We start from the raw sequence: 25767 nt of genomic DNA, 5'->3' as shown, positions 1-25767 counted from the left end.
TATTTGGATGAAATGTAAATGTGCACTTGGCAAGAATAGATAGAAGTAATTCTAGTTCCAAAGCAATGTGGGAATAATAAGGATGTTGTTTCAGAATTCCGAGATCTCTAACCTGATCTGTTGCACAACTGCCAAGAGAATATGATGCTGAAAAGCTATTGCCTGGAGACTTTTTGCTAGCTCAGCTGCATCTGACAGGCCCTGTGAGTTTGACTTTTTGCTGTTTTCCATTAATTTCTAAAACTAGAAGTTCTCTTAAATTTATCCACTCAATGGAAGCCTGTCATTGGACAGGTCAAACTGATCGAAATGTCACGTGGGTTTGGAATCTCAGGTTGCCCCTTTTAAGCTGGCTTTTCACCATACCTGACAGCATTGCAAAACAGATGCGAAGTCCAGTGTTGGGAAGATATGGCCCCCCTCAAATGCTGTAAAGGAAAAACTGCAATCATATAGCATCTCACACATCCACAATGCATTTGCACAGTTGGAGTAGTTTATAGGCTCCCTCTTCAGTAGTTATACTGTCAGGCAGAGCAGTAGGCAAGAAATTATTGGAGCCGGTAACAAAGAAAATGTAATAATTGTGGGGGACTTTAATCTTCATATAGACTGAGGCAATTAAATTGGCAAGAATGATCTAGAAGATGAGTTTGTAGAACATTTTTGTGATAGTTTCTTGGAGCAGTACATAGTGGAACCAACTAAGGATAAAGCTACCTTAGATCCAGTATTACCTAATGAAGCAGGGTTAGTTAGTAATGTCATAGTAAAAGGTCTACTGGGAAATAGCGACCATAATACCATTCAGTTTCATGTTAAGTTTAAAGTGATGTATTCCAATCGCAAACAAGGATATTAAACTTAAACAAAGCCAATTACATAGAGATGAGGGGAGAATTGGCAAAGGTTAATTGGGCGAATAGACAAAAGGTATGATGGTAAATGATGAGAGGGAAACATTTAAAGAAAAATTCAAAATGTTCAACAAAAATACATTCCACTGAAGAACAACAACTCAGCAGGACAGACACATCCATAGGTTACTCAGGAAGTTAAGGACAGTATTGGATTTAAAAAAGAGGTTTACAATGTTGCAAAAAACAGTAACAAATCTGAGGATTGGGATTTTTTTATAAACCAGCAAAGGGCAACTAAAAAGTTGATACAAAGGGAAAAAAATAGAATATGAGAGTAAACTAGCCAGAAATATAAAAACAGATTGTTAACAGCTTTTATAAGATATAAAAAGGAAGAGAGTAGCTAAAGTAAATGTTGGTCCCTTAGAAGCAGAGGCAGGAGAAATTATCATGGGGAATGAGGAAATGGCGGAGGCATTGAACAAATATTTTGTGTCTGTCTTCACAGTAGAAGACACAAGTTCCATACCAGAAATAGACAATAACATAGGGGCTAAAAAGAGTGTGCAAATTAGGGAATTTAATATCAGCAGAGAAAAAGTATTGGAGAAACTTAAGGGACTAAAATCTGACAAATCCCTGGGGCCTGATGACCTACACCCCAGGGTTCTAAAAGAGATAACAGCAGAGATAGTGGATGTGCTGGCTATGATTTTCCAAAATTCCTTAGATTTGGGAATGGTCCCAATAGGTTGGAAGTTGGCAAAGGTTACACTGCTTTTCAAGAAAGAAGGGAGAGAGAAAACAGTGAACTACAGACCAGTTAGTCTAACATCAGTTGTTGGGAAAATGATGGAACCTTTTATTTAGGAAGCCTTAACAGTGCTCTTAGTAAAGGAATAGAATGATTAGAACCAGTCAACATGGCTTTACTAGAGAAAAACTCTGTTTGACAAGTTTATTAGAGATTTTTGAGGACGTAACTAGTAGGGTAGATAAAGGGGAACCAGTAGATGCAGTGTACCTGGATTTCCAAAAGGAATTTGATAAGGTGTTGCATAAAAGGTTAATAGGTAACATAAGGGCACATGGAGTTGGGGGTAATATATTAGCATGAATAGAGGATTGGTTAACAGATAGAAAACGGAGAGTGGTCATAGACGGGGCTTTTTCAAGTTGGCAGGTAGTGAATAGTGGAGTCCCACAGGATCAGTGTAGGGGTCTCAGCTGTCTACAATCTATATTAATGACTTAGGTGAAGAGACAGAGAGTGACGTATCAAAGTTTGCTGATGATGCCAAGATAGTTGGAAAGGTAAACTGCGGGGAGGACACAGAGAGACTGCAAAGAGATATAGACAGGTTAGCTGAATGGGCAACAAGATGGCAGATGGAGTATAATATAGGGAAGTGTGAAGTTATTCACTGTGGAGATAAGGATAAAAAAGCAGAATATTTTTTAAAAGGCGAGAAACTTGTAAGCATTGATGTTCAAAGAGACTTGGGTGTGCTTGTCCAAGATGCACTGCAGCAACTCACCAAGGCTTCTTCGACAGCACCTTCCAAACCCATGGCCTCTACCACCTATAAGGGCAACAGATGCATGGGAACACCACCACCTGTAAGTTCCCCTCCATCCTGACTTAGAAATATATTGCCGTTCCTTCACTGTCGATGGGCCAAAATCCTGGAACTGTGGGTGTACCTACACCACATGGACTGCAGTGGTTGAAGAAGGCAGCTCACCACCACCTTCTGAAGAGTAATTAGAATGGGCAATAAAAATGTTGGCCCAGACAGCAACACCATGAAAGAAAGGAAAAAAAGGAACACAGAAAGTTAGCATGCAAGTACAACAAGCAATTAAGAAGGCAAACGGCCTTTATTGCAAGAGGATTGAAGTGCAAGAATAAAGAGGTCTTGCTACAATTGTACAGGATTTTGGTGAGACTGCATCTGGAATACTGTGCGCAGTTCTGGTCTCCAGATTTAACAAAGGTTATACTCACATTGGAGGCGGTACAGCAATGGCTCACTAAATTGGTACTTGGGATGAGGGGGTTGTCCTACGAGAAGAAGCTGAGTAAACTGTGCTTATATTCTCTGGAGTTTAGAAGAATGAGAGGGGATCTCATTGAAATGTATAAGATTCTGAAGGGGCTTGATAGGGTGAACGCTGAGAGATTGTTTCCGCTGGTCAGGGAATCTAAAACACAGAGACACGATCTCAGGATAAGGGGCCGATCATTTAGGACTGAGATGAGGAGAAATTACTTCACTCAAAGGGTTGTGAATCTTTGGAATTCTCTACCCCAGAGGGTCATGGATGCTTTACCGCTGAATACATTTAAGGCTGGGATAGGTAGAATTTTAGCCTCTCCGGGAATTAAGGGATATGGGGAGCGTGCAGGAAAATGGAGTTGAAGCCCAAGATCAGCCATAACCTTATTGAATAACAGAGGAGGCTTGATGGGCCATCTGGTCTACTCCTGCTCCTATTTTTTAGGTTCATGTGTTCTTATTCAAAAGTGCTACACTGTCAATGAATTGCTTTTAAGTGACTAAATACTGTCAGATTGTTTGACTGGTCGCCGGTCTTGGATGACTTATACTATTTTCCAGCTAAACATTAGGGAGACTAAAGCCATTGTCTTCAACCTCTGGCACAAACTCAATGCCCTCATGACCAACTCCATCCCTTTCTTTAACTACAGTCTCAGGCTGCACCAGACTGTTTTTAACCTTGGCATTCTGTTCAACCCTGACCTGGGTTTTGTATCCAATACCCTCTCAGACACAAGTCTTTCAGTTCTGTTACACTGCCTGCATCCGCCATGCTCCATTCTTGTCTGCCATTGAAATCTTCATTCATAGCTGAGCTCGGCTGATCTACAATGGCTCCCAGTCTAGCACCATCTCAATTTCAAAATTCTTTTTGTTGAAATCCCTCCATCACCTTGCCCTCTTCCTTATTTCTGTAAAACCTACCTCCTAAATCCTACCTTTTGACACCCTTCATTACACCTCCTAACTTGCTTCGTTTATCCCTCAACCCACATTATGAAAAAGCTGTTTGTGGGAGCTTGCTGTGCACAAATCAGCTGCAGCATTTCCTGCACTTCAACATTGACTAAAATCCAAAAGTGCATAATTGGCTGTAAAGTGCTCAAGGATGTCCTGAAGTGATATATAAACTCAGCTCCTTTCCTTAAAACTCTCTACAGTGCGATGGTCAGTTTCTTTTTATATTACAGGCTCTTCCAAAAGTGCAAATGGTTTTTCTCTTCTGAAATGTAGTTATTGTTGTTTTATTGGTGAACAAGGCTTGGCGCGATCCCACAAATAGCGCCCGGGTATGAATGATCACTCACGCTCCTTTAGTCAGGGGATAAACTTTGGCCACAACAGCGGGGGGAATTCCACTGCTCTTCTTAAAATAAAGATTTGGGTTCTTCCACATTCACCTGAACAGCCAGGACTCATCTGAGAGATAACTGAGAACTGCATTCCCATTCAGCCCCAGCACAGCTTGATGCTTAATTGTGCTGGTCTTTCTGGCCGTTCTTAATTGGCTGTTCTTGCTGATGGAACAGTAAGGCTTTCCGAGTCGATTGTCATAAAAGGCATTCTGCTGGAAGGCTGGAGTTTCAAAGATGGTTTTAAAATCAAATAACTTTACAAATAAATGGATTTTGGGCCAGCTGTGGGTAAGTGGCCAAGAAAGCAAACCCTTCTGCTCTGCCCCTGGTTGGATGCAGCCACACTAGCTGAAAGCTAGTGCAATGAAGTCTGCTAGGATAGTGCTGGCAGTGCTGCATCTGAGGCAAAGTTTGGTTGCTTTGTAATGTCTAATGGTTCCCATAGAACAAGCTCTAATACAATTACATGGGTGGCGACATTGCACTTATCCACTTAAATCACTCTTCAACAGGTAGACCAAAGTTGACGAATGTTCACCGGGGTAACAGGTGAAGTCCTATGTATCCCAGCACTCCAGAGGGTTCATAAAACCAGCCAGGGTTCCTGCTTATGATCGCTACCCAGTGATCTATATGAGAAAACGCTTGTTGGTGGGCAGTGGTTGAGAGGATATCAAGCTTGAACCAAATGAGGATAATAGGGGTAAATCATTTGCGTAAAACAAATCCTCTCGAGGGTTAGCTAAAGCTGTAATGTGGCACACTGGAGCCCCTGGTCATGCTGCAGCTGAATTTGGATGGCACCTATAGAATTAGATACCTGCAGCTACATAAATACCTGTACCACATCCAGGCTGGTTCTAGGCAACTGGAATCCCCAAATATGTAAACCAGAAAGAAATTGAACTTGGATTTATATAGTGCCTTTCTCAAACCCAGGACATCCCACAATGCTTCACAGCCAATGAAGAACTTTATTTTGGGTTGGGTGCTGTAGTATAAGGGACTGGCACATATAGAGTTAATGTGGGACTGCATACAGGACTGCCCACATAGTGATGTAAGAGAGCACATGTCCCTCACCCAGGGTCAGTTGAGGGTTGGACAGAATTGTGTGTACCAGCTAGCACGGGAACAGCTCCTAGATCGTACCCTTTATTATATATTTGTAAATAATTCTAAGAGTCAATGAAGACTTACAGTTAACTTATGTATGACTACAAAGACTTCTTCAGGCCTACTGAACTGTACCCAACACATTATAACAGGTGTCATCATTCTAGACGATTTTCCCACAGCAACATCAATAAGATAAATGACAAGATAATCTGTTTTGATGACTTTGGGCGAGGGATAGATATTAGCCATCTGACTGGGGAGAACTCCCCTGCTTTTCTTCAAAGTGATGCCAAAGGATCTTTTACATCCACCTTTTACATTCACCTTTTACATCCACCAAAGGATCTTTTACATCCACCCCTGGGGGCAGACCAGGCCACATTATAGTGTCCCACCTGAAAGACAGCAGCTTTAACAGTGTAGCAGTCACTCAGTACTGCACTGAAGCTTCAGTCTGAACTTGGTGCTTAAATCCTCTGGAGTGGGATTTGAACCCGCAGCCTTCTGACTCATCTCAAGAGAGCTGCCAGCTGAGCCATCACTGGCAAATATATAGGTGTCAATAAAATAAAAGCTACCCAGATACAAACTCTGCTTGAAAGGCCCTCAATGTGTAAACAATACAATTTTATTGCCGTACATTTACCTTTTAGACACAGCGTCACCCGACATCAATATTATCTGCAACTGAGGAAAGACATCCTTGAAGAGCGATTGTACTGCAGCGATGAGACAGCTCTGCTGCTCGCTTCTCTGGCTCTCCAGGCAGAGTATGGAGATTACATTTCTGAGGTGAGTGTGTGGCTCGCAAACTAACAATATCAATCACTTTTAATCTGTGCTATGAACTCCTGAATTTAAATGCCTCATGGCAGACACTTGATGTGAAGAGAATAAACTGACAAAACCAGAAGTCCTACTTTTGGCATTTTGGCAGGTCTATTTTAGATGCTCTTTGTTCTACACCCTCTCGCTTCCCCCAGATAACATTCTCCTGGTTGTTTTTGCTGCAGATTAATAAAAGGGAAGGTACAGTCCAAACATGGCAACAACCTACAGCAAATGAAGCCGTAAATACAGGCAGTGGCAGATCAAGGAGCAGGTCTGCTACAGCCACACATGAAGAGGAGGCATGGTACAGATGGTCCCAGGCCCTTTATAAAAGCCCCACCAGCCAGTTCACCAGCTTAAACATCCCCCACAAGTGTATTGCGGCCATAGTGTGTACTGTCCACAGCATGCCTTGCAGCAACTTGTCAAGGCTTCTTCGACAGCATAACCCAAACCAGCAACTTCAACCACCTGCAAGGACAAGGGCAGAAAGTGCATGGGATCACCTCCACGTTCCTCTCCAAATCACACAGCCTCCTGACTTGGACAAATATCACCATCCCTTCATTGTCGCTGGGTCAAAATCATGGAACTCCCCACCTAACCACATGAGCTGCAGCAATCAAGACCCAACCCCCCACCTCCTCAAGGGCAATTAGGGATGGCCATTAAATGCCAGCCTTGCCAGCACCTCTCACATCCTGAGAGATTTAACTTACTGGGGTGGTATTCTCTTGAATTTAGAAAGTTAAGCGATGACTATGATGAATGTTTCAAAGATATTAAGGGACATAGATAAGGTGGATTAGGGGAAACTATTTATGCTGGTTAGGGAAAAGGCAATGATATGGAGTTAGAATTCCCCTCCTAATAGCACTGTGGGTGCACCTACATCACATGGACAACAGTGATTCAAGAGACAGCTCACCACCACCTTCTCAAGTGTAATTAGGGATGGACAATCAATGATGGCCTAGCCAGCGATGCTCACATCCTGTGAACAAAATTTTTTTAAAAAGGGTTAATTTGCAGATCAGCCACAATCTCATTGAATGGCAGAACAGGCTCGAGGGGCTAAATGGCCTCCTCCAGTCCCCAATTCCCTATAATAATTTAAGAGTGTAGTGCAAAACTGCTATCTTTCTATCCATCTCCATAGAGATGATAAAAGAGACAGATCTATAGTATTATTTCAGCATTTCATGCCACAGAGTGATGCACATACTCTTGTAACAGCAAGACAAATGGCTTGCTACTTTAGGAATCTTTTATTTTGCCTATGTATTATCTCACATGCATATGCATGAACATCATTAAAAGTCATCTTGGTGAGATAACTTTTCTTTCCCAGTACCTTTGTTATCCAAGGGTGACAACCTCTTCTTTTCTCGCTGTTCTTCCGGAACTCATAGCATTATTATTAATTATTAAAGCGTAAAACTCCTCTCCTTGTGCTACCATTCAGGACTACCAGTCCGTGCCATTAGAAATAAAGTGCTGTTGTATTTTTAAGCCTAATACCAGTAATAAAAGTTCGTGGGTGGAAAAGATCTATGTGAATCTTGATTGTCCTATTTGTTTTCTACTTAAACTTGGCTTAGTTCAGTACCATTACTCTTAGGCACATAGAAACCATTAGAGAATTACAGCCAAAGCATCTACTGTATAATATTACTATTTTTTCCAGGACAGTTTGGATTAACCAATGCTCTCAGCTTCCACCAGTTTTCTTAAAGCTGCCTAGTTATATGTCCTTCAAGTTTCCACATGAATTGCACTCAGCATGGATTCACTATTTTACATCACTTAAATTGGCTTTGCAAAATTCCTTATTGGATCAATGATAATATATAGCGTTCTGAAAATGACAACTGGCCCAATATCCCTGATTTAAGTTGGGTACAATTCCTCTCAGACTTCGCTAAAGAGTCCATTTTATGAGCTTGTGTCTAGACAATAATTAGGACCTGATTTCAACCTATACAAAGCTCATTGGCACGCAGAGTTAATTGAGCCCTTAGGCCAGAATTTTTCAGCTCCCCCGCGGTGGGTTTCACTGTGGCGGAGCTGGTGAGCCATTGAAACCTCCGTTCACATCTGCAGGACCGCAAGATCCTGCCAGCTAGAAAATTCCAGCCTAAGTGTCAGCGGGTTGTTTGTCTCACAGCCTGATTTTTATTGTTCCTCACAGATTTACACTTTATTCAGGGCTATCTATCACAGAAACGCAGAATTTTAACAGCACAGAAGGAGGCCACTCGGCCCATCGTGTCTGCACCAGTTTTCCAAATGCGCATTATGACCTAGTGCCATTGCCCTGCCTTTTCCCCATACCCCTGCACATTGTTTCTATTCATATAATCATCCAATGCCCTCTTGAATGTCTCGATTGAACCTGCCTCCACCACACTTCCAGGCAGTGCGTTTCAGACCCAAACCATTCATTGTGTGAAAATGTTTTTTCTCAAGTCACATTTGCTTCTTTTGCAAATCACTTTAAATCTGTGCCCTCTCGTTCTTGGTCCTTTTATTAGCGGGAACAGCTTCTCCTGTCTACTCTGTCCAGCCCACTCATGATTTTGAACATCTCCATCAAATTTCCTCTTAGCCTTCTCCTCTCCAAAGAGAACAGTCCCAACCTCTCCAATCTATCTTAATAGATGAAGTTTCTCATCCCTGGAACCATTCTTGTAAACCTCTTCTGCACTCTCTCCAATGTGTTCACATCCTTCCTATAATATGGTACCCAGAACAGAACACAATTCTCCAACTGAAGCCTAACGAGAGTCTTATATAAATTCAGCATAATCTCCTTGCTCTTGTACTCTATGATCCTATTAATAAAGCCCTGGTTATTATATGCTTTATTAATTGTTCTCTCTACCTGTCCTGCCACCTTCAATGATCTGTGCACATATACACCCAGGTCTTTATGCTCCTGCACCCACTTCAAAATTTCACCCTTTATTTTATCTTGTTTGTCCTTATTCTTCCTACCAAAATATATCACCTCACACTTTTCCGCATTGAACTTCATCTGCCACCTATCTGCCCACTCCACCAACTAGTCTAAGTTTGAAGTTCTACACTGTCGTCCTTGCAGTTTACAATGCTTCCAAGTTTCATATCATCCACAAGCTTTGAAATTGTCCCCTGCACACCAGGACCCAGATCATTAGTATATATCAGGAAAAGCAAGGGTCCCAATATCGACCCCTGGGGAACTCCACAACAAATCTTCCTCCAGCCTGAAAAATATCCATTGACCATTACTCTCAGCTTCCTATTTTTCAGCCAATTTTGTATCCACGTTGCTACTGTCCCTTTTATTCCATGAGCAATAACTTTTCTCACAAGTCTGTTGTGTGGCACTGTATCAAATGCCTTTGGAAGGTCCATGTACACCACTTCAACAGCATTACCCTCTTCAACCTTTTCTGTTACCTCTTCAAAAAAAATCCAGCAAGTTAGTTAAATATGATTTCCCCTTTCGAAACCCACGCTGGCTCTTTCTTATCAACCCATATTTTTCTATGTGATGGCCAATTCTATCTCGAATAATTGCCTCTAGGATCTTGCCCACCACTGAAGTTAAACTGACTGGCCTAGCTAATGATAAGCAGTGGAACAAACCAAGAGCGACACCAGCCCCCTTTTAATCCCCAACCCAGGGTCTTATCATTTCACAGAAATAATGAAAGGTGAGCAAAGGACTTGTTTGGTCACAAGTTTGGCGTGACATTCTGACTTTTAGAATGAATCAGTGATGATTGGAGTCAAAGGATGTGAAAGGTGTGGGCTAGTAATTCCCCTTGGGGTTCTCTCAACTTCCCGCCGTAACTTTGGCAGGAATCCCAGAGAAATAAACCAGCTGAAGTTTGGAGCACTTTGTGGAAATGATAGCCCATAGTGTTTGAGGGCTTCTCTTTGCCTTGAGCACATACTGTATGGGGCTGATAACGGTAAATGTGTTGTGTTTGAAAAGGTGCATGGCAAGAACTACTACCGCGTGGAACATTACATTCCTCCCAGTGTGATAGAGAAAATGGCTTTGACTTGTATAAAGGAGGAGCTGCCCCGACTTCACTCCACTTACTTTAACTTGTCTGAAGAGGAGGCTGAGATGGAGTATCTGAAGGTAAATGCACACACCTTTCCTTTCACTTCAGACCCTTTGGCTAGGAATTTTTTGTTTATGTGGCAATACTGGATGAATGCTTAGTATCTTCCTATAGCTTCTCTTGTGCTTATTTAAAGGAAGAGTTGACCTAGTTAAAATAATTGGGTTTAAATAGCGGGCTGAGCAATGTCTGCTGTTATAACCTCATTAGATCTGGCCTAGTCTTTCGTCTTCCAACACATGATGCAGTTGTGGTTCATTTCTAAGATGAGTGCAGACAGCATTCTGGCTGATGTCATCCTCCAACAAATGCCACCAAAAATTAGGTTAACAGGCCAGCCATCTTATTGGCTGTTCGGAAGGCTGTAGGTTCAAGTCCCACTCCAGGACTTAAGCATAAACATCAAGGCTGACACTCCAGTGCAGAATTGAGGGATGCAATGTTAAATGGAGTTTGAACCTGCCCTCTTAGATGGGCACAAAAGATCCCTTGGCATTATTTTGAAGCAACATTATTCCCCAGTCAAACTTCACCAAAACAGATTAAGGCAAAATATTGCGGATGCTGGAAAAACAAAAAGTGCTGGAAAAGCTCAGCAGGTCTGACAGCATCTGTGGAGAGAAAGACAGAGTTAACGTTTCAAGTCCGCATGACTTCTTCAAAAACAGATGATCTGGTCGTTAACCCATTGCTGTTTCTGGGAGCTTGCTTTGTGCAAACTGGCTGCTGCGTTTCCTACATTACAACAGTGATGACATTTCAAAAGCACTTAATTGGCTGTAAAGCACTTTGGAATGTCTGGTGGTTGTGAAAGTTGCTATATGAATGCAAGCTCTCTTTCTTCAGAATGAAATGACATTTATTAGTACGTTTATAACATTTTACAGGTAACGCAGCAGCTTCCAGAGTACGGTGTGCTCTTCCACCGGGTAGCACGGGACAGGAAAGCTGCAGGTGGGGACGTGGTGCTCGGAATCTGTGCCAAAGGGATCATTGTCTACGAGGTGAAGAACAACACCAGGATCGCCAGTTTACGCTTTCAGTGGCGCGAAACCGAGAGGATCACGTTTAATGTAAGTAATGCCTCATGCTCATCCATGTGTCACAATAACTGAAACAAGATATTATTCCCAGATTTTTTTTTCTTTTTCCCTCTTGCTGGGTCATCTTGGGGTTTCGTTTCACACCTGACATCAGGATCATGCCTAAATGGTCAGCCTTCATGTATGAGCCCGGACAACAAGCTTGACAATCAAATGCCGAGCATGATGGTTTGTTAACCAATGCCCACGCGCTGACATGTTCCTGTATGGATCACTGGACAGTGATGACAAGCAGGAACCCTGGCTGATTTTATTAACCCTCTGTCATACAGGGATACATAATACTTCCACTATCACCTTAACTGGATTTAATTAACATTGTTCTAGCTGTTGATTTTTGTGGATATTTTCCAAAGCCCTATGTCTCCCTACCCATATTATTGATGAGACCTTGTCCTATGTGCACAATCACACATTTCTCTTCATTATTGCAAGTGTCACCTTTATCAATTTTCTGGGCATGAGTCTAAACATCATGTTCTAAACTCTGTATGTAGCTCTGTCCAGCACTGGTATTCGTTAAGAGTTAAAGATTAAATTTCTACACAAAAAACCCTATATTATTTTTCTGGTAATTAGATAAAGAAAACACAGAAAAATCAATCTACTTCCCAAAGGCATCTGTCGTGCTGACCTGCCAAGCTGGGGGTGGTTTGCGTGTATGCAGGAAGGTTGTTCAATTGAAGGGGGACCTTTCAGTGCACTGCTGTGATATATCTTATGATGGCCACACTAAATGGCCTTGGTGTTGGTCAAGGTTCTTGTTCCCTCAGCTCCCAGCATCTGCGTGGTTTAAAATGGACTATCGGGTGATGGGACAAAGGTAACACTAGTTTACATTATGGTTATACTCACCAAAACTCAGGGCTTACACTGAAGCTGTTAACCTGCTACTGACTGACTTGGTTTTAAGTGATATAATGTGATCTGATTAGTATTTCTCTTTAGAGAAAGAAGTTTACTGTGCAAAGCAGTTCAGACGGTAAGAAGCACATCTTTATCACAGACAACAGCAAAACCTGCAGGTACCTAATTGAGCTGTGCTCGGCTCAGCACAAGTTCCAGATGCAGATGAACTCCCGACAACTTAGTCAAGCTGCCTTTGTAAACGGTAAGTACAGTGTCACAATCTGGGTCTACAATAAAGGAGGTGACATTGTCTGATACCTGCAACTTCCCCATTACTCTGAAAACTCCATAAACCCTAGCCAGAAATGATCTTTTGCTTTTACTGAGAAAAAAAAGCTGAACCTTAACGGCAGTTTTTATCTCAGCACTTGTTTCTTTTAAGTAATTGGCTTTCTGCTGCTTCTGATTGGAGTAGCTGAGCACTCATTGATAATTATTTAGAGTGCCTCAGTTGCCCTGTGACCTTTATCTTGTTATAACACTGAGTAGAGAGTGAACAGCTGACCCAGCTAAGTCCTGAAATGGTCACTAGTTCCTAAGACCTCAGCTTACATATAAAAAGGGCTTTGTGGCTGAATGAGCTGGGCATTCTGACCTCCCAGTGGTCAAGCCCTTAGGAAGATTACATGGGCAATACCTTTGATGGGGATTGGGTGGTAAGCCCCATTCCATCATTTTTGGGTGACTATTGCCTAACTTCTGCCCAGCTGGGGAATCACACCCTGTTGAGTGTAAACCCTTCATCAAGGCAATTCTCACCTCTTGTCTCTTGCTGGATGCTGCTCGTGTTCTGATTTTGTTTCAGACTTGCATTACTTGGAGCTTTTTTTTAGAAGCTAATTGACTGATTGACAGGAATTTTAATTCACAATTGCCTTGTTTAATAATCATAGAATGGTTACAGCACATAAGGAGGCCATTCAGCCTGTTGAGTCCATGACAGTTCTGAACATAGGAACATAGGAACATAGGACTTTGGAACAGAAGTAGGCTATCTGGTCCCTCGAGCCCGCTTCACCATTCAATAAGATCATGGCTGATCTGGTTGCACCTCAACTCGACTTTCCTGTCTGCTCCCCCACAACCCTCAACTCCCTTGTCCAACAAAAATCTATCTAACTCAGCCTTGAATAGATTTAAAGACCCAGCCTCCACTACCTTCTGGGGAAGAGAATTCCACACTATAAGGACCCCCTGAGAGAAAACAAAATTCTCCTCATCTCTGTCTTAAAAGGGAAACCTTTTAAAATGTCTCCCTGAGTTCCAGTTGCCCCACCAGAGGAAACATCCTCCCAGTATCCACCATATTTAGTCCCCTTCAGGATCTTACATGTTTCAATATGATCACCTCTCATTCTTCTCACTCCAAATGTCAGAGCCCTAACCTGTTCAACATTTCTTCATAATATAAGCCCTTCACCCCAGGAATGAGTTGTGTGAACCTTCTCTGAACTGCTTCTAAAGCAATTATACCTTTTTTCAGATAAGGAGACCAAAACTGTACACAGTATTCCAGAGATTGGATAGGTTGGGGTTATTTTCCTTAGAACAAAGAAGGCTGAGAGGTGACTTGATTGAGGTGTGCAAAATTATGAGGGGAATAGATAGAGTGGACAGGATAAAATTGTTTCCCATGGTGGAGAATTCTAGAACAAGAGGACATAGATTCAAGTTAAGTGGCAGAAGGTGTAGGGGGGACATGAGGAAGAACTTTTTTACGCAGAGGGTAGTGAGTGTCTGGAATTCGCTGTCCAAGTTGGTGGTAGAGACAGAAACTCTAAACTCTTTTAAAAAGTACCTGGATCTGCATCTTAAATGCTGTAAGCTGCAGGGCTATGGGCCAGGTGCAGGAAGGTGGGATTAGAAAGGGCACCTGGGTGTCCTTGGGCTGGCATGGAACAAGATGGGCCGAATGGCCTCCTCCTGTGCTGTAACTTTTCTATGGTTCTATGTGGCCTCACCAAGGCCCTGTACAGTTACAGTAAAATTTCCCTATTTTTATATTCCATTCCTCTTGCAATAAATACCAAAACTCAATTTGTCTTCCTAATCACTTGCTGCACCTGCACGCTAACTTCACATGATTCATGTACCAGGACACCAAGATCCCTCTGTATCACCAAGCTCTGTAATCTCTCTCCATTTAAATAGTTGCTTTTCCATCCTTCCTGCCAAAATGGACAAGTTCACATTTACCCATGTTATTCTCCAAATTTTTGCCCACTCACTTAACCTGTCTACCTCCCTTTGCAGACTCTCTACCTCCTAGTTGCAACTTACTTTACGACCTATCCTAGAGTCATTGGAAAATTTAGCTACTATACATTTGCTCCCTTCATCCAAGTTATTGATATAAAATGTATATAATTGAGGACCCAGAAATGATCCACGTGGCATTCCATTAGTTACAGCTTCCAATCCAAAGAAACCTCATTTACCCCTACTCTTTGCTCCCTGTTAATTAACCAATCCTTTATCCATGCCACTATGTTACCCCCTACACCATGTGCTCTGATCTTGTGAAGTAACCTTTGATGTGGCACTTTATCAAATGCCTTTTGGAAATCCAAGTACATCACATCTACAGGTTCCCCTTTATCCATCCTGAATGTTACTTCATCAAAATGCTCTAACAGATTAGTAAACATGATTCCCTTTCACAAAGCCATGTTGGCTCGGCCTGATCACATTGTGCTTTTTTAACCTCCTTAATAATAGATTCTAGCACCTTCCCTAAGTTAGTTCAACCAACTAACCTATAATTTCCTGCTTCCATCTTTTCTCGAATAAAGGTGTTATGTTAGCTATTTTCCAATCCACTGGGATCCTTCCAGAATCTAAGGAATTTTGGAAGATTATAACAATGCATCCACTATCTGTGCTGCCACATCTTTTAAGACCCTAGGATACAGGTCATCTGGTCCTGGGGACTTGTCAACCTTTAGGTCCAATGGTTTCCTCAGCACCTTTTCCCTGGTGATTGTCATTGTTTTAATTTCATCCTTCCCTATACCTCTTGATTTTCAATTATCTTTGGGAAGTTTTCTAAGTCTTCTACCATGAAGACAGACACAAAACACATGTTCAACGCCTCCACCATTTCTTTATTTTCCATTATCAATTCACCAGACTCACTCTGTAGAGGATCAACACTAGCTTTACTTACTCTTTTCCTATTCAAATACTTGTAGAAACTCTTACTATCTGTTTTTATATTACTAGCTACTTCTCTCACATACTCTGCGTTCTGCCTCTTTATTATCTTTTTAGCCATTCTTTGCTGGTTCTTACAATTTGCCAAATCCTCTGACCTATCATGAATCTTAGCAGATTTGTACAGTATTTCTTTCAATTTAATACCATCCTTGACTTCCTTGTTTAGCCCTGGATATTGCAGCCTTCTCAAAGAACCTTTCTGCCCAAGAGCAACTTAGTTAGTCCCATTCCCCATTCTTTGCCCTTTGTTCTGTGCCATACTTGTTTCACATGACATCAATCATATACGTGGAAATGGTGGTGTAGTGGTAATATCACTGGGTGAGTAATCCAGAGGTCCAGTCTACTGCTCTGCGGTACATGGGTTCAAATCCCACTTTGGAATATAAAGCTAGTCTTAGTAATGGTGACCATAAACTTATTATCAATTGTCATAAAAACCCATCTGGTTCACTAATGTCCTTTAGGGAAGGAAATCTGCCATCCTTACCTGGTCTGGCCTACATGTGACTCCAGACCCACAGCAATGTGGTTGACTTTTCACAGCCCTCTGAAATGGCCTAGCAAGCCCACTCAGTTCAAGGGCAACAAATGTTGGCCTTGTCAGTCATGCCATAAAAGAAAAAAAAAGGTCTTCAAGATTAGTTTATAATGAGTTGGTGCTGCCCAGCTCTATTTTGGAATGTAGTTATTCTTATTTCAAAGTCAAATCAGCATTTTATGTTATTATTGTATTGTATGCCACCTTGTTTTCCCCGCAGACGAACACGTTTTTACCTCTTTAGTTTCCAATGAGACAAGATGTGCTCGGCGCAGGCGTTTCGAGGAAATGCGCAATATTTCCCGTTCGGAGACTATGCTGAGTCGGCCTAACATGGACACTGTGTCTATTGGAGCACTGAGCAAGTCCTGCGACAATCTCACAACAGCCATGGCTACCTCAGGGTGTGGAGGTGCCAATAACATGTGTAGGTAGGTTTACCTTTGCAGTCGTACTGGCAATTGCTTTTCAGGCAAATGTTTAGCTTCCTTGGCAATCATGCTGAGGTTTGTGTCTCTGATTCAGTCACATAAGTGCCACAACGCAAGTACCACATTGAATAACCATGATAAGGTACAAAATGTAGGTTTCTAATGTAACACTTGAGGCAAACTTCTTTGTGCCTGTGAATGGAGACTGTTTTTAAATAATGTTTGCAGTTCTTATATCTGAATTCTCATTGGCAGTAATGTGAACTAAAAGCAAACAAATTTGAATGAGAAGTAGGATATTGTAGATAACGTGCAGTTATCACCAACTCGTTTATCTGGAAGTTGTTGGTGAATCGATTAGCTTCTGACACATGTTTTGTCATCCACATATTTGAGGAAGAATAATGATCTCAGCTCTTCCATCTTTCTGTGGTGGAAATGAAATATGGAGCCCTGCCTTCGATCGCATAGTGTGATACTGGTGCTGGAAGCAATCAGAGATACTGCTTCTCAAACTCCATTTATTGCATGAAGCATCAAATGCACAACGTTGTGTTATATTCTGCTGCAATTAATTTCACAGGGATAAACCGTTAGTAGATACTTTGATATAAATGTACTTCAGATCATGGTGCGAGAAAAGATTAATGAGCTAATAAATATTTGGAAAATGGATTAGCTTGTGAAGGAAATATCTATGGAGAAATTAGGCAGTGCTGATTTCATAATTAATGTCAGTAATTCATGACTCACATAAAAATTTGGCACTTTACATGCTTGAGGTAATACTAAATGATCACCAACAATGCACGTTATCCACAAATTTCTATGAATCCAACAGGTTGGGGCTTAGCAACAGTTTAAAGGAAAGGTGTTAAAAAGTATTGCTTTGTATTAGCGGATAGGCAGAAAACCAACCAATAGAGATTCTATCATTGTTGTGTGAAGCAATGGACAATTCCGATTTTGAGCAGTGTGTGACCTAATCAGATGTTAATGCTTTTGAGAGAGTACCGGGCATGAACAAGAAGATGTATTTAGATAGTATTTATATACTTGTATTTTAGATAATAAAACATCCCAAGATGCTTCAGCAGGAGCATTATAAAACAAAAACCCACTGTGTGGAAGTCATGAATTTATGGACTAGACGTAAATGTTCTTAAAGGGCAGATAAAGTCTAAGTATCATGATCTGAAGTTTTTTAAATGCTCTGCTCTTTAAATTTGAAAATAAAAACAGAGAATTGTTAAATGTGATGACCTAAAAATATCTAAAAGCCCTTAATAGAGCACTGAAGTACGATGAGACAGGACTTCACCCACCTCTTTGGCTTCACTGAATCTCATCTCAATTTGCAATCGAGGGTCTGTCCACATCTTGAAGAGCTGCAGGGACTTAAAAGAACAAAAGCATTTAGCAAGTTGTGCAAGAAATCCAATTACCATGATCTGCAGCAGTTTGTACGATCCCAGGCCCTTTTACCACGCAGCACTTTAACCGATGACCCCTGATACATTCTGAACACGTGCTCGCTGTGTAAGAGTCCAGGTAATCAGGAGCTGTCTTTCTTCTGCAGCACAACAGATGCCATATCTCAGTCAGAAATCCTCCCCTTTTCGACAGAAAGATGCAGATATTCGGGACTGCGGAACGTGACCCCGGGTCAAAGCGGCGTGACTGGTAAGTTCAGAGGAGAGATCTTGTATATACTGAAGGCACATTTTCCAAAACGCAACTCATAATACTTGCTGAGGGGTGAAGGAGCAGCAATTTTCTGAACTGCTCCAGGCACGGAGTCTCACGTGTTGGGCATGTACATTGGCATCCAGGCACATGCCCACACTCCCAACATAGGGTCATATATAACCTAGACAGATGGGAGTGCTATATTGTAAATACCCAGGAGGTAGTTCTTTCTGTTAATGTTAGAAACATTCCCAGTATTTGATTGCATGCGATGAATGAGAATGGTGTGGGATGTGATCTTAAAATGGGATATAGCTGCCGGTTGTTTGTCCTTGTGCCCGTTTCCAGAAAAGGTCATTGTTATAACTTGCAAAATCATCTAGTCCAATTGGTATTGATACGCACTACAGTACAATACCACAGTGAGAGATATTGTGATATTTGTACTGACCCGTCATTAGAAATCTCATGAACAATGTGGTAATAGTGTCTGAAGATTACCTCCTCACTAACTAATTTCATAGAATGGGTTCCTATCCTATTTCCCACCCACTTGTTGGCCCTTGGCGAAATCATTCAAAGAGATGGAACTGAAATCTCCGCTTTGGGCGTAATCCACGACCTGGTGCAAATTACTCCAGCTTTCAGGAGTGTTTTATTTTCCTCAAGTTTCCATTTAAACTCACTTGCGTATCACCGACCTTAAAATCTGCCAAGAACCAACAGAGTTGGGCAGTGCTTTAGAACATAATATTTTTAAAGAATCTTTTCTTCAAAAAAATGCCCTGATACATTTAAGAGCGGTAATTTGGTAACTTGGAGAGATGACGGTATTGTGGTAATGTCATTGGCTGAGTAATCCAGAGACATGGCCTACACCCTGGGGACATAAGTTCAAATCCCACTGCAGCTGGTGGAATTTAAATTCAGTCAATGAATCTGGAATTGAAACTAGTTGCAGTAATAGTGGCCATGAAGCTCTCAGTGATTGTTGTAAAAACCCATCTAGTTCACTAATGTCCTTTAGGGAAAGAAATCTGCCATCCTTACCTGGTCTGGCCTACATGTGACTGCAAACCCACAGCAATGTGGTTGACTTTGAACTGCCCCCTGAAATGGCCAAGCAAGCCACTCAGTTCAAGGGCAATTAGGGATGGGCAACAAATGCTGGCCTTGCCAGCGACGCCAATGAAAGAATTTTTAAAATACAACAGAAAATGGGTTTGTCAAATAAAATGAGCATTTTTAATTGGAGTGTCAATCCAGAACATGTGAGTAATCTGATTCTAAGTGCCTGAAAATGACTCAAAAAGAAATCTGTACTGAAACATTTGCTAGTTCTATTGTGGTACAGTACCCAAAAGTCCTTGCTTAATGTTGTAGGTGTGTTCCTGAAAAGTGCAACTTTAAGTGAAGCAATGTTAAATGAATCAGATGTTCCCATTACAACCAATGTAAAAGCTGGAATTAGGTTCTGTAGGACCTTTCCCATCAGAAAAAACATTGAATCATAATACCTTGAAATACTTTACATTGCTAAATTCCGATATTCATAAATGAAATAACTTAAAATAAAATAAATTTAAAATTATAAAAGAAATATGCTAACTCTTTCTACTTACCTCTGGTTTGCTGGTTCTCCCACTCACCAACCCTCTGGCTCGGTGCCTCTTCTGTTTGCCAACCCTCCCACTCGCCACTGATTGTGCTCCTGAACGTCCTGCTCTCCACACTTCTTGCTCCCTGACCTTCCCTCTCGCCGGTGGGATGAGCAGTGGGAGGAAGGAAGAGCAGCTTTTCAACAAGAGCAGCTCCGAGTTGCAGTGTTGCGGCAGGTAAGCCGCAAGCTGGAGAGGTGATGAGTGGAAGGATTGGCAGAAACCAGGAGGGCCAGCGAAAGAGAAGGTCAACAGTGATTGGTGGGGGTGGGGAAGGGGGGGGGTGATGGTTGGCAAGAGGGCAGGTCAGCGAGAGGGGAGGATGGCAGAGACCAGGAGGACCAATGAGAGTGAGGGTCGGCAGTGACTGGGATGGTTGGCGAGAGGGAAGGTTGGCATCGAACAGCAGGGTTAGCGAGAGGGAGGGTTGGGGTAAGAAAAAAAACAGCACAAATGAGCAGAGTCTCCAAGCCATGGTATCAGGGTTCACATCTACACCCCTCAGTTCTACCTCACTGCCACCTGTCTTAACCCCTCTACTTCTTGTGTTCTCAGCTCCTTGTTGAACATCCTTTCCTGGATGAACCGCAATTTCCTCCAATTAAACATTAGCAAGGCTAAAGCCATTGTCTTCAACCCCTCCCCAAATCCTGTTCCCTAGGCACTGATTCCACCTGCCTCCCTGACCTTAGCTAAACCAAGCTCTCTGCAACCTCAGCATCCTTCCTGACCTTGAGCTGAGCTGGCAATCCCATAGCCTTTCCATCACCAAGAATGCCTGTCATCACCCATCTCTGCCCCTGTTTCATCTGCTGCTGAAACCCTCTTCCACATTTCTGCTGCCTCCAGACTTGACTGCCCCAATAGAAAAGCAAAGCACTGCTGTTGCTAGAAATTTGAAGTAAAAGCTGGAAATATTCAGCAGGTCTGACTGCAACTTGTGTTAATCTCACTGGTTACACATTGAGGAAAGGATGAATCTGAAGCCAGTCCTTTCCTTAATCCAGGTTTATTTCTAAGACAACAAAGCAATAGCACAAATTTCTCTTGTCCCAACAACACCCAGCGTGAACTGCTTCTTATACAATTGCAGTAATTCCCTGATCATTCCCCAATTGGTGGCAGCTGCTTTTAATTATAAAGTTGAAGCATACACTCCATTGCAGGGCGATTCCAACATGAACATCTCGGGCCCAGTCTTCTGCCCTCTCGAGTGTTGTGTTTGGAGGCGGGAAGGGCATCTAATTGTGGGGGAGGGTGTTGGAAAAGCACCTTGCCACCTTCTCACCTCCACCCCGATCAAGTCTGGGGCAGGAAGGCCTGTGGTCAACCTTCCTGCCCCACCGTCAAGTGAGGCCTTAAGTGGCCAGTTAATGACCAGTTCTGATAAAAGGTCATCGACCTGCAACAATAACTCTGTCTCTGTCTGTCTCTAAATTATTTCAATACTTGAGTTGGTGGCCTCCCATCTTCTACCCAACTTACCCTCTAATTTTCTTTCTGGAGTCTGCGGGTCATTGTTTAAGTGTATGACCCCTTTAAATTTTTTTGCACTTAACTTGCAAGGGCTGACTTGGCCACAGTCTGCGTGGGAAGTTTCAGTTTGCTGCCTGGCTTTGCAGATCTGAGAGGACAATTGCTCCCATCCTGCTTAATGTCATCAAAACCTCTGCTGCACATATCCCAACTTGTGCTCGGTCCCATTCACACCTGTGCTCTTACCTGTGAGACATCCTAAGAGACAATGACAAAGGTAAACTTTCCCTCCCCGCTCCTCTGAACAAGGGCACTTAGGGATAGGAAATAAATGCTGGACAGCTGATAATGTCCACATCCCATGAATGAATATAAAAACAACTTGTATTCATATAACATTCATTTAATGTTATCAAACATCCCAATATTCACCTTGAAGCATTGTCAGATAAAATAGCCCCCGAATCAAAGAAGGGGACATTAGGGCAGGGAGGTAGGCTTTAGGAGGCCGCTTAAAAGGAGGAGAGAGTGGTTTATGGAGGGAATTCCAGAGCTTGGGATTGTTGAAGATGGGCTGAAGGCACAGCCATGAAAGGTAAAACAAAAGAAGTAGAGGGTGCACTGTTGCGATACCTTTAGTAGGTGATACTTAATCAGTTCTAATTGCAGTACGACTTTCTCTCTGGAAGCTCACATTTTATTCATTTTATCACACGTTTTATTGTTCACTTTTTATTCACAGGTACTGTGGTAAACAAACTGGACGCTGAGCTGACTATACCTGAGAGGGAGGTCGTTTTTGTAAATCTGAAGAAGGATCCCAAAGTTGGTTTTGGTATGTGAGATAATTGACTTTCACTTTAATGGGCCTTCTTATTGGCCTAAAAATTACTGTTAAAATAATGTCGAGGCTAATCCCGATCGCCACAACAAATTCAGACAAGGGCAGATGCACATTAAAATGCAGGAATCCAAAAGTTGTTGCCCAAGTTGTGCTGCTCTAACATTAGCTTCACAAAAATGCCACCTAACTGTTGGCTCATTATTCTAATCAGTGAATAGCAAGAGGTAGATACAAACAAAACTCGCCACAGAGAATTCGGACTTGATCATTTCGGTCTAATTATCTTTTCAGCTTTATGGTATCTGTTAATTACTGTCAGTCAACCTATCTGGCACTGAAAATGAACTATTCCAAGTGTAGAGTCTGTGTTGCTCCCCGTAACGACCCATTAATTTTTAAAAGTGATATGAATTCCCCAGTGACCAATGCAAAGGAATCGCACAGCAAGATTTCCCATTTTAAGACTTTTACTGTAACAGTCAGAAGCTGGGAATCCTGTGGCAAGTAACTCACCTCCTGACCTCCCAAAGCCTGTCCACCATCTACAAGGCACAAGTCAGGAGTGTGATGGAATACTCCCCACTTGCCTGGATGAGTGCAGCTCCAACAACGCTCAAGAAGTTTGACACCGTCCAGGTCAAAGCAGCTCACTTGATTGGCACCCCATCCACAAACATTCACTCTCTCCACCACCGATGCACAGTAGCAGCAGTGTGTGCCATCTACAAGATGCACTGCCGGAACTCACCAAGCCTCCTTCAACAGCACCTTCCAAACCCACGGCCACTATAATCTAGAAGGGCCAGGGCAGCAGACGCATGGTAACACCATCACCTGGAAGTTCCCCTCCAAGCCACTCACCATCCTGACTTGGAAATATATCGCCGTTCTTTCACTGCCGCTGGGTCAAAATCCTGGAACTCCCTCCCTAACAGCACCCTGGCTGTATCTACACTGCATAGACTGCAGCAGTTCAAGAAGGCAGCTCACCACCACCTTCTCAAGGGCATTTAGAGATGGGCAACAAATGCTGGCCCAGCCAGTGATGCCCACATCCCATAAATGAATATAAAAAATCTAAACCAACTTCTAATAAACATTACTTAGTAGGCATCTAATGCACTGAAGTACAGAAAAGGTATTCCCTATTAACTACTCAGCACAACCGCAAACCCCACATCACGTTTATACATTACACTGCACTCTCAGCAGAAATGTAGTCTTGTGTTTAAAGTCCCAGGGTCCACCTGCCTTTAACAAGCCCTGGCAGGATAAATCTTCCACTATCCTTTTAAAGAAAATCCCTTCACTCAACCTTTTGCGCATAATGAAAATGGACCTCCAGTAGCAATGTAGCCTTGGTGATTCTACAGTCTTTAACTCTTCACAAGCCTCATTTTTTTGAACTAAGAATCCACCTTGGCTAGCAGTTTTTGTTTAACCTGAAATCAGTCCTTTTTCCCTCTGGCTGGTGCACCATTTTCCAGTCTCCCTCTTCAGATCTCCCTGTCTGACTGAGACTCCTCTGCTTTCAAATAGCTGTTGTTTTTTGTGAGTTGCTGTGTCAAGTTGTTGAAACTTTCACCTTACCTTCAATACCTAGCCTCTGCTCCCATGGCAACCAGGTCAGGTGTGCTTGTCTCTGGGCAGATTTCGTCGGAGGTCATACCCCCCTCTCCAAACTACTCCATTTTACCTTGAATTAAAGGAGACAGTTTAAAACATGACCATCTTGTAAAGCCCAGCATTATAACAAGCCTCATTTCTTCAGCTTTTAATGGCTATTGGAGATCTTTTTTAAAAAAAAAACTTTTTATTATTTCTTTCTATCTCTTTTCTCACCCTCTCATAATCCAATCCTTTACTTTCCCTCTCATCACTGATCTTTCTGTTGAATTCACTGTTGTAATTATGCAGCCTTGTTCAGACTGTGCATTGCTTAATGCTCAATCCTTTAGTCTGATAGGCTAAAAAAATGCACAGTTGCTTGCCCTGTTCATTCAGATCCCAGATGCCCTGTAGAGGATGCTGTGCTGTGTTTCCATCTAGCACTTCCAACCATTTGCAGGGCAAAATATTGGTGCCATTAAACGGGCAGGGTCAAACCTCACTAACAGTGGGCACTGTTCATTGGTCTGTCATAGCAATATCTGCTCACTTACCCATTGCAGTGTTAAGAACGTAAAAGTTCATAGAATGGAAATTTGTTCTTTTGTCCCTTCAAGCTCAACTCTTGTGTAATCCATTTGATAATTGACTCAACTGGTTCCACTTAATCTTCAGGGGATCAGTTTCACCAGCATGAAGAAGGGTCATAGGGACTCGAAACGTTAACTCTGTTTCTGTCTCCACAGAGGCTGCTAGACCTGCTGAGTTTTTCCTGCATTTTCCGTTTTTGTTTCAGATTTCCGGCATCTGTAGTATTTTGCTTTTACCAACATTTCCCTTGTTTTCCAAATGTTAAACGTAGCAAATTTCTAAAATACCCATGCACAAACAAACCTCAGCTTTTGTATTCCTTGCTATTAGATATCCAAGATTCCAACATCTCAGAAACCCTCATATTCGGCACAGCTTTTGATTATTTTAACCTGTACGTGTCATTGTAATCCTCAATTACAAACTTATGTATCCAGCTCGTCTTTTAAACCTGCTGACTGGCACAGCATAAAGTGCTTTAGTGGGAACATCTTCAACAAGAAGATTCCTTTAATTCCAGAGCTGTGCTGTCCCTTACTAACTTTATATTGGTGTCCTCCACTTCAAAATCTCTGGGCTGGAAAAAAATAATCATCCACAAGATCTATTATCTCCCATTCTTTAAACATACAGCACGCCACACCTCATTGCAATCAGAATAGAAGGTGCTCAATCTTTGTACCTAGTTTATTTCAGTTTTGAGGGCAAAACATATCTTAAGAATTATATTGAATATTACCCAATTTAAGAAAGCATCACTGGGCAAATATTTTATTTGGAAGTTTATATGTCTGTTGACAAATGACTGTAAACCTACTTTCATTTTGTTCTGGGGATATCTGTTTCTGTTGTGTGTTTGCTGATTCTCCTTTAAAGAGTGGCACATTTAATATATTTTTGTTATCTGAAACCTTTGCTGTGCCATGACCTCACCTCCAAGCCTTTGGTAAATCAGCCTATAATTAAATTGATTAATTGTTGTTTAGGCCTCTCTCGAGACCCAGTGAGATTTATGGTTATTTGCCTCGACTGGATGATAAATCCAGTTGGAAAAATACATTTTTTTTAAAAGACCCATGAAATATACAGGAGACGATACTTAACGTGCATGGATTTCCACCCTGCATGGAATAGTGCTTTCTTTTTGAGTTGTCTAATAGTAAGGATCTGTGATGAAATATTTGCCATCAGGTCCTTGACTGATTTATTAAAGTCACGGTTGAGCTGATAGACTGCGTTGCAGATTACACAGCTGGACTAATGCACTACGCTATTCACCCTGTCAAAATTCAAACACTCCAACTCTGATTTACTTCCCTTGGATTAAACATGTGGCCCATTTTAATGAGCTC

At 42.0% G+C, this 25767-nt stretch overlaps 1 protein-coding gene across 1 annotated transcript in view; it reads left to right on the top strand.

The window, feature by feature from the left end:
• LOC121270873 (tyrosine-protein phosphatase non-receptor type 13-like) overlaps positions 1–25767 on the top strand; it is a 273076-nt gene that overhangs the window by 167972 nt on the left and 79337 nt on the right. The window contains exons 12-18 of the mRNA XM_041176429.1: positions 6051–6189; positions 10214–10366; positions 11237–11422; positions 12401–12563; positions 16339–16549; positions 18129–18232; positions 22115–22207. Coding sequence (XP_041032363.1) covers positions 6051–6189; positions 10214–10366; positions 11237–11422; positions 12401–12563; positions 16339–16549; positions 18129–18232; positions 22115–22207 — 1049 coding nt within the window. The remainder of the gene's footprint in view (positions 1–6050; positions 6190–10213; positions 10367–11236; positions 11423–12400; positions 12564–16338; positions 16550–18128; positions 18233–22114; positions 22208–25767) is intronic.

This window comes from Carcharodon carcharias, chromosome 28, assembly GCF_017639515.1.
Source record: "Carcharodon carcharias isolate sCarCar2 chromosome 28, sCarCar2.pri, whole genome shotgun sequence".
Lineage (NCBI taxonomy): Eukaryota > Metazoa > Chordata > Chondrichthyes > Lamniformes > Lamnidae > Carcharodon > Carcharodon carcharias.
This window is presented reverse-complemented; position numbering and strand designations above follow the sequence as displayed.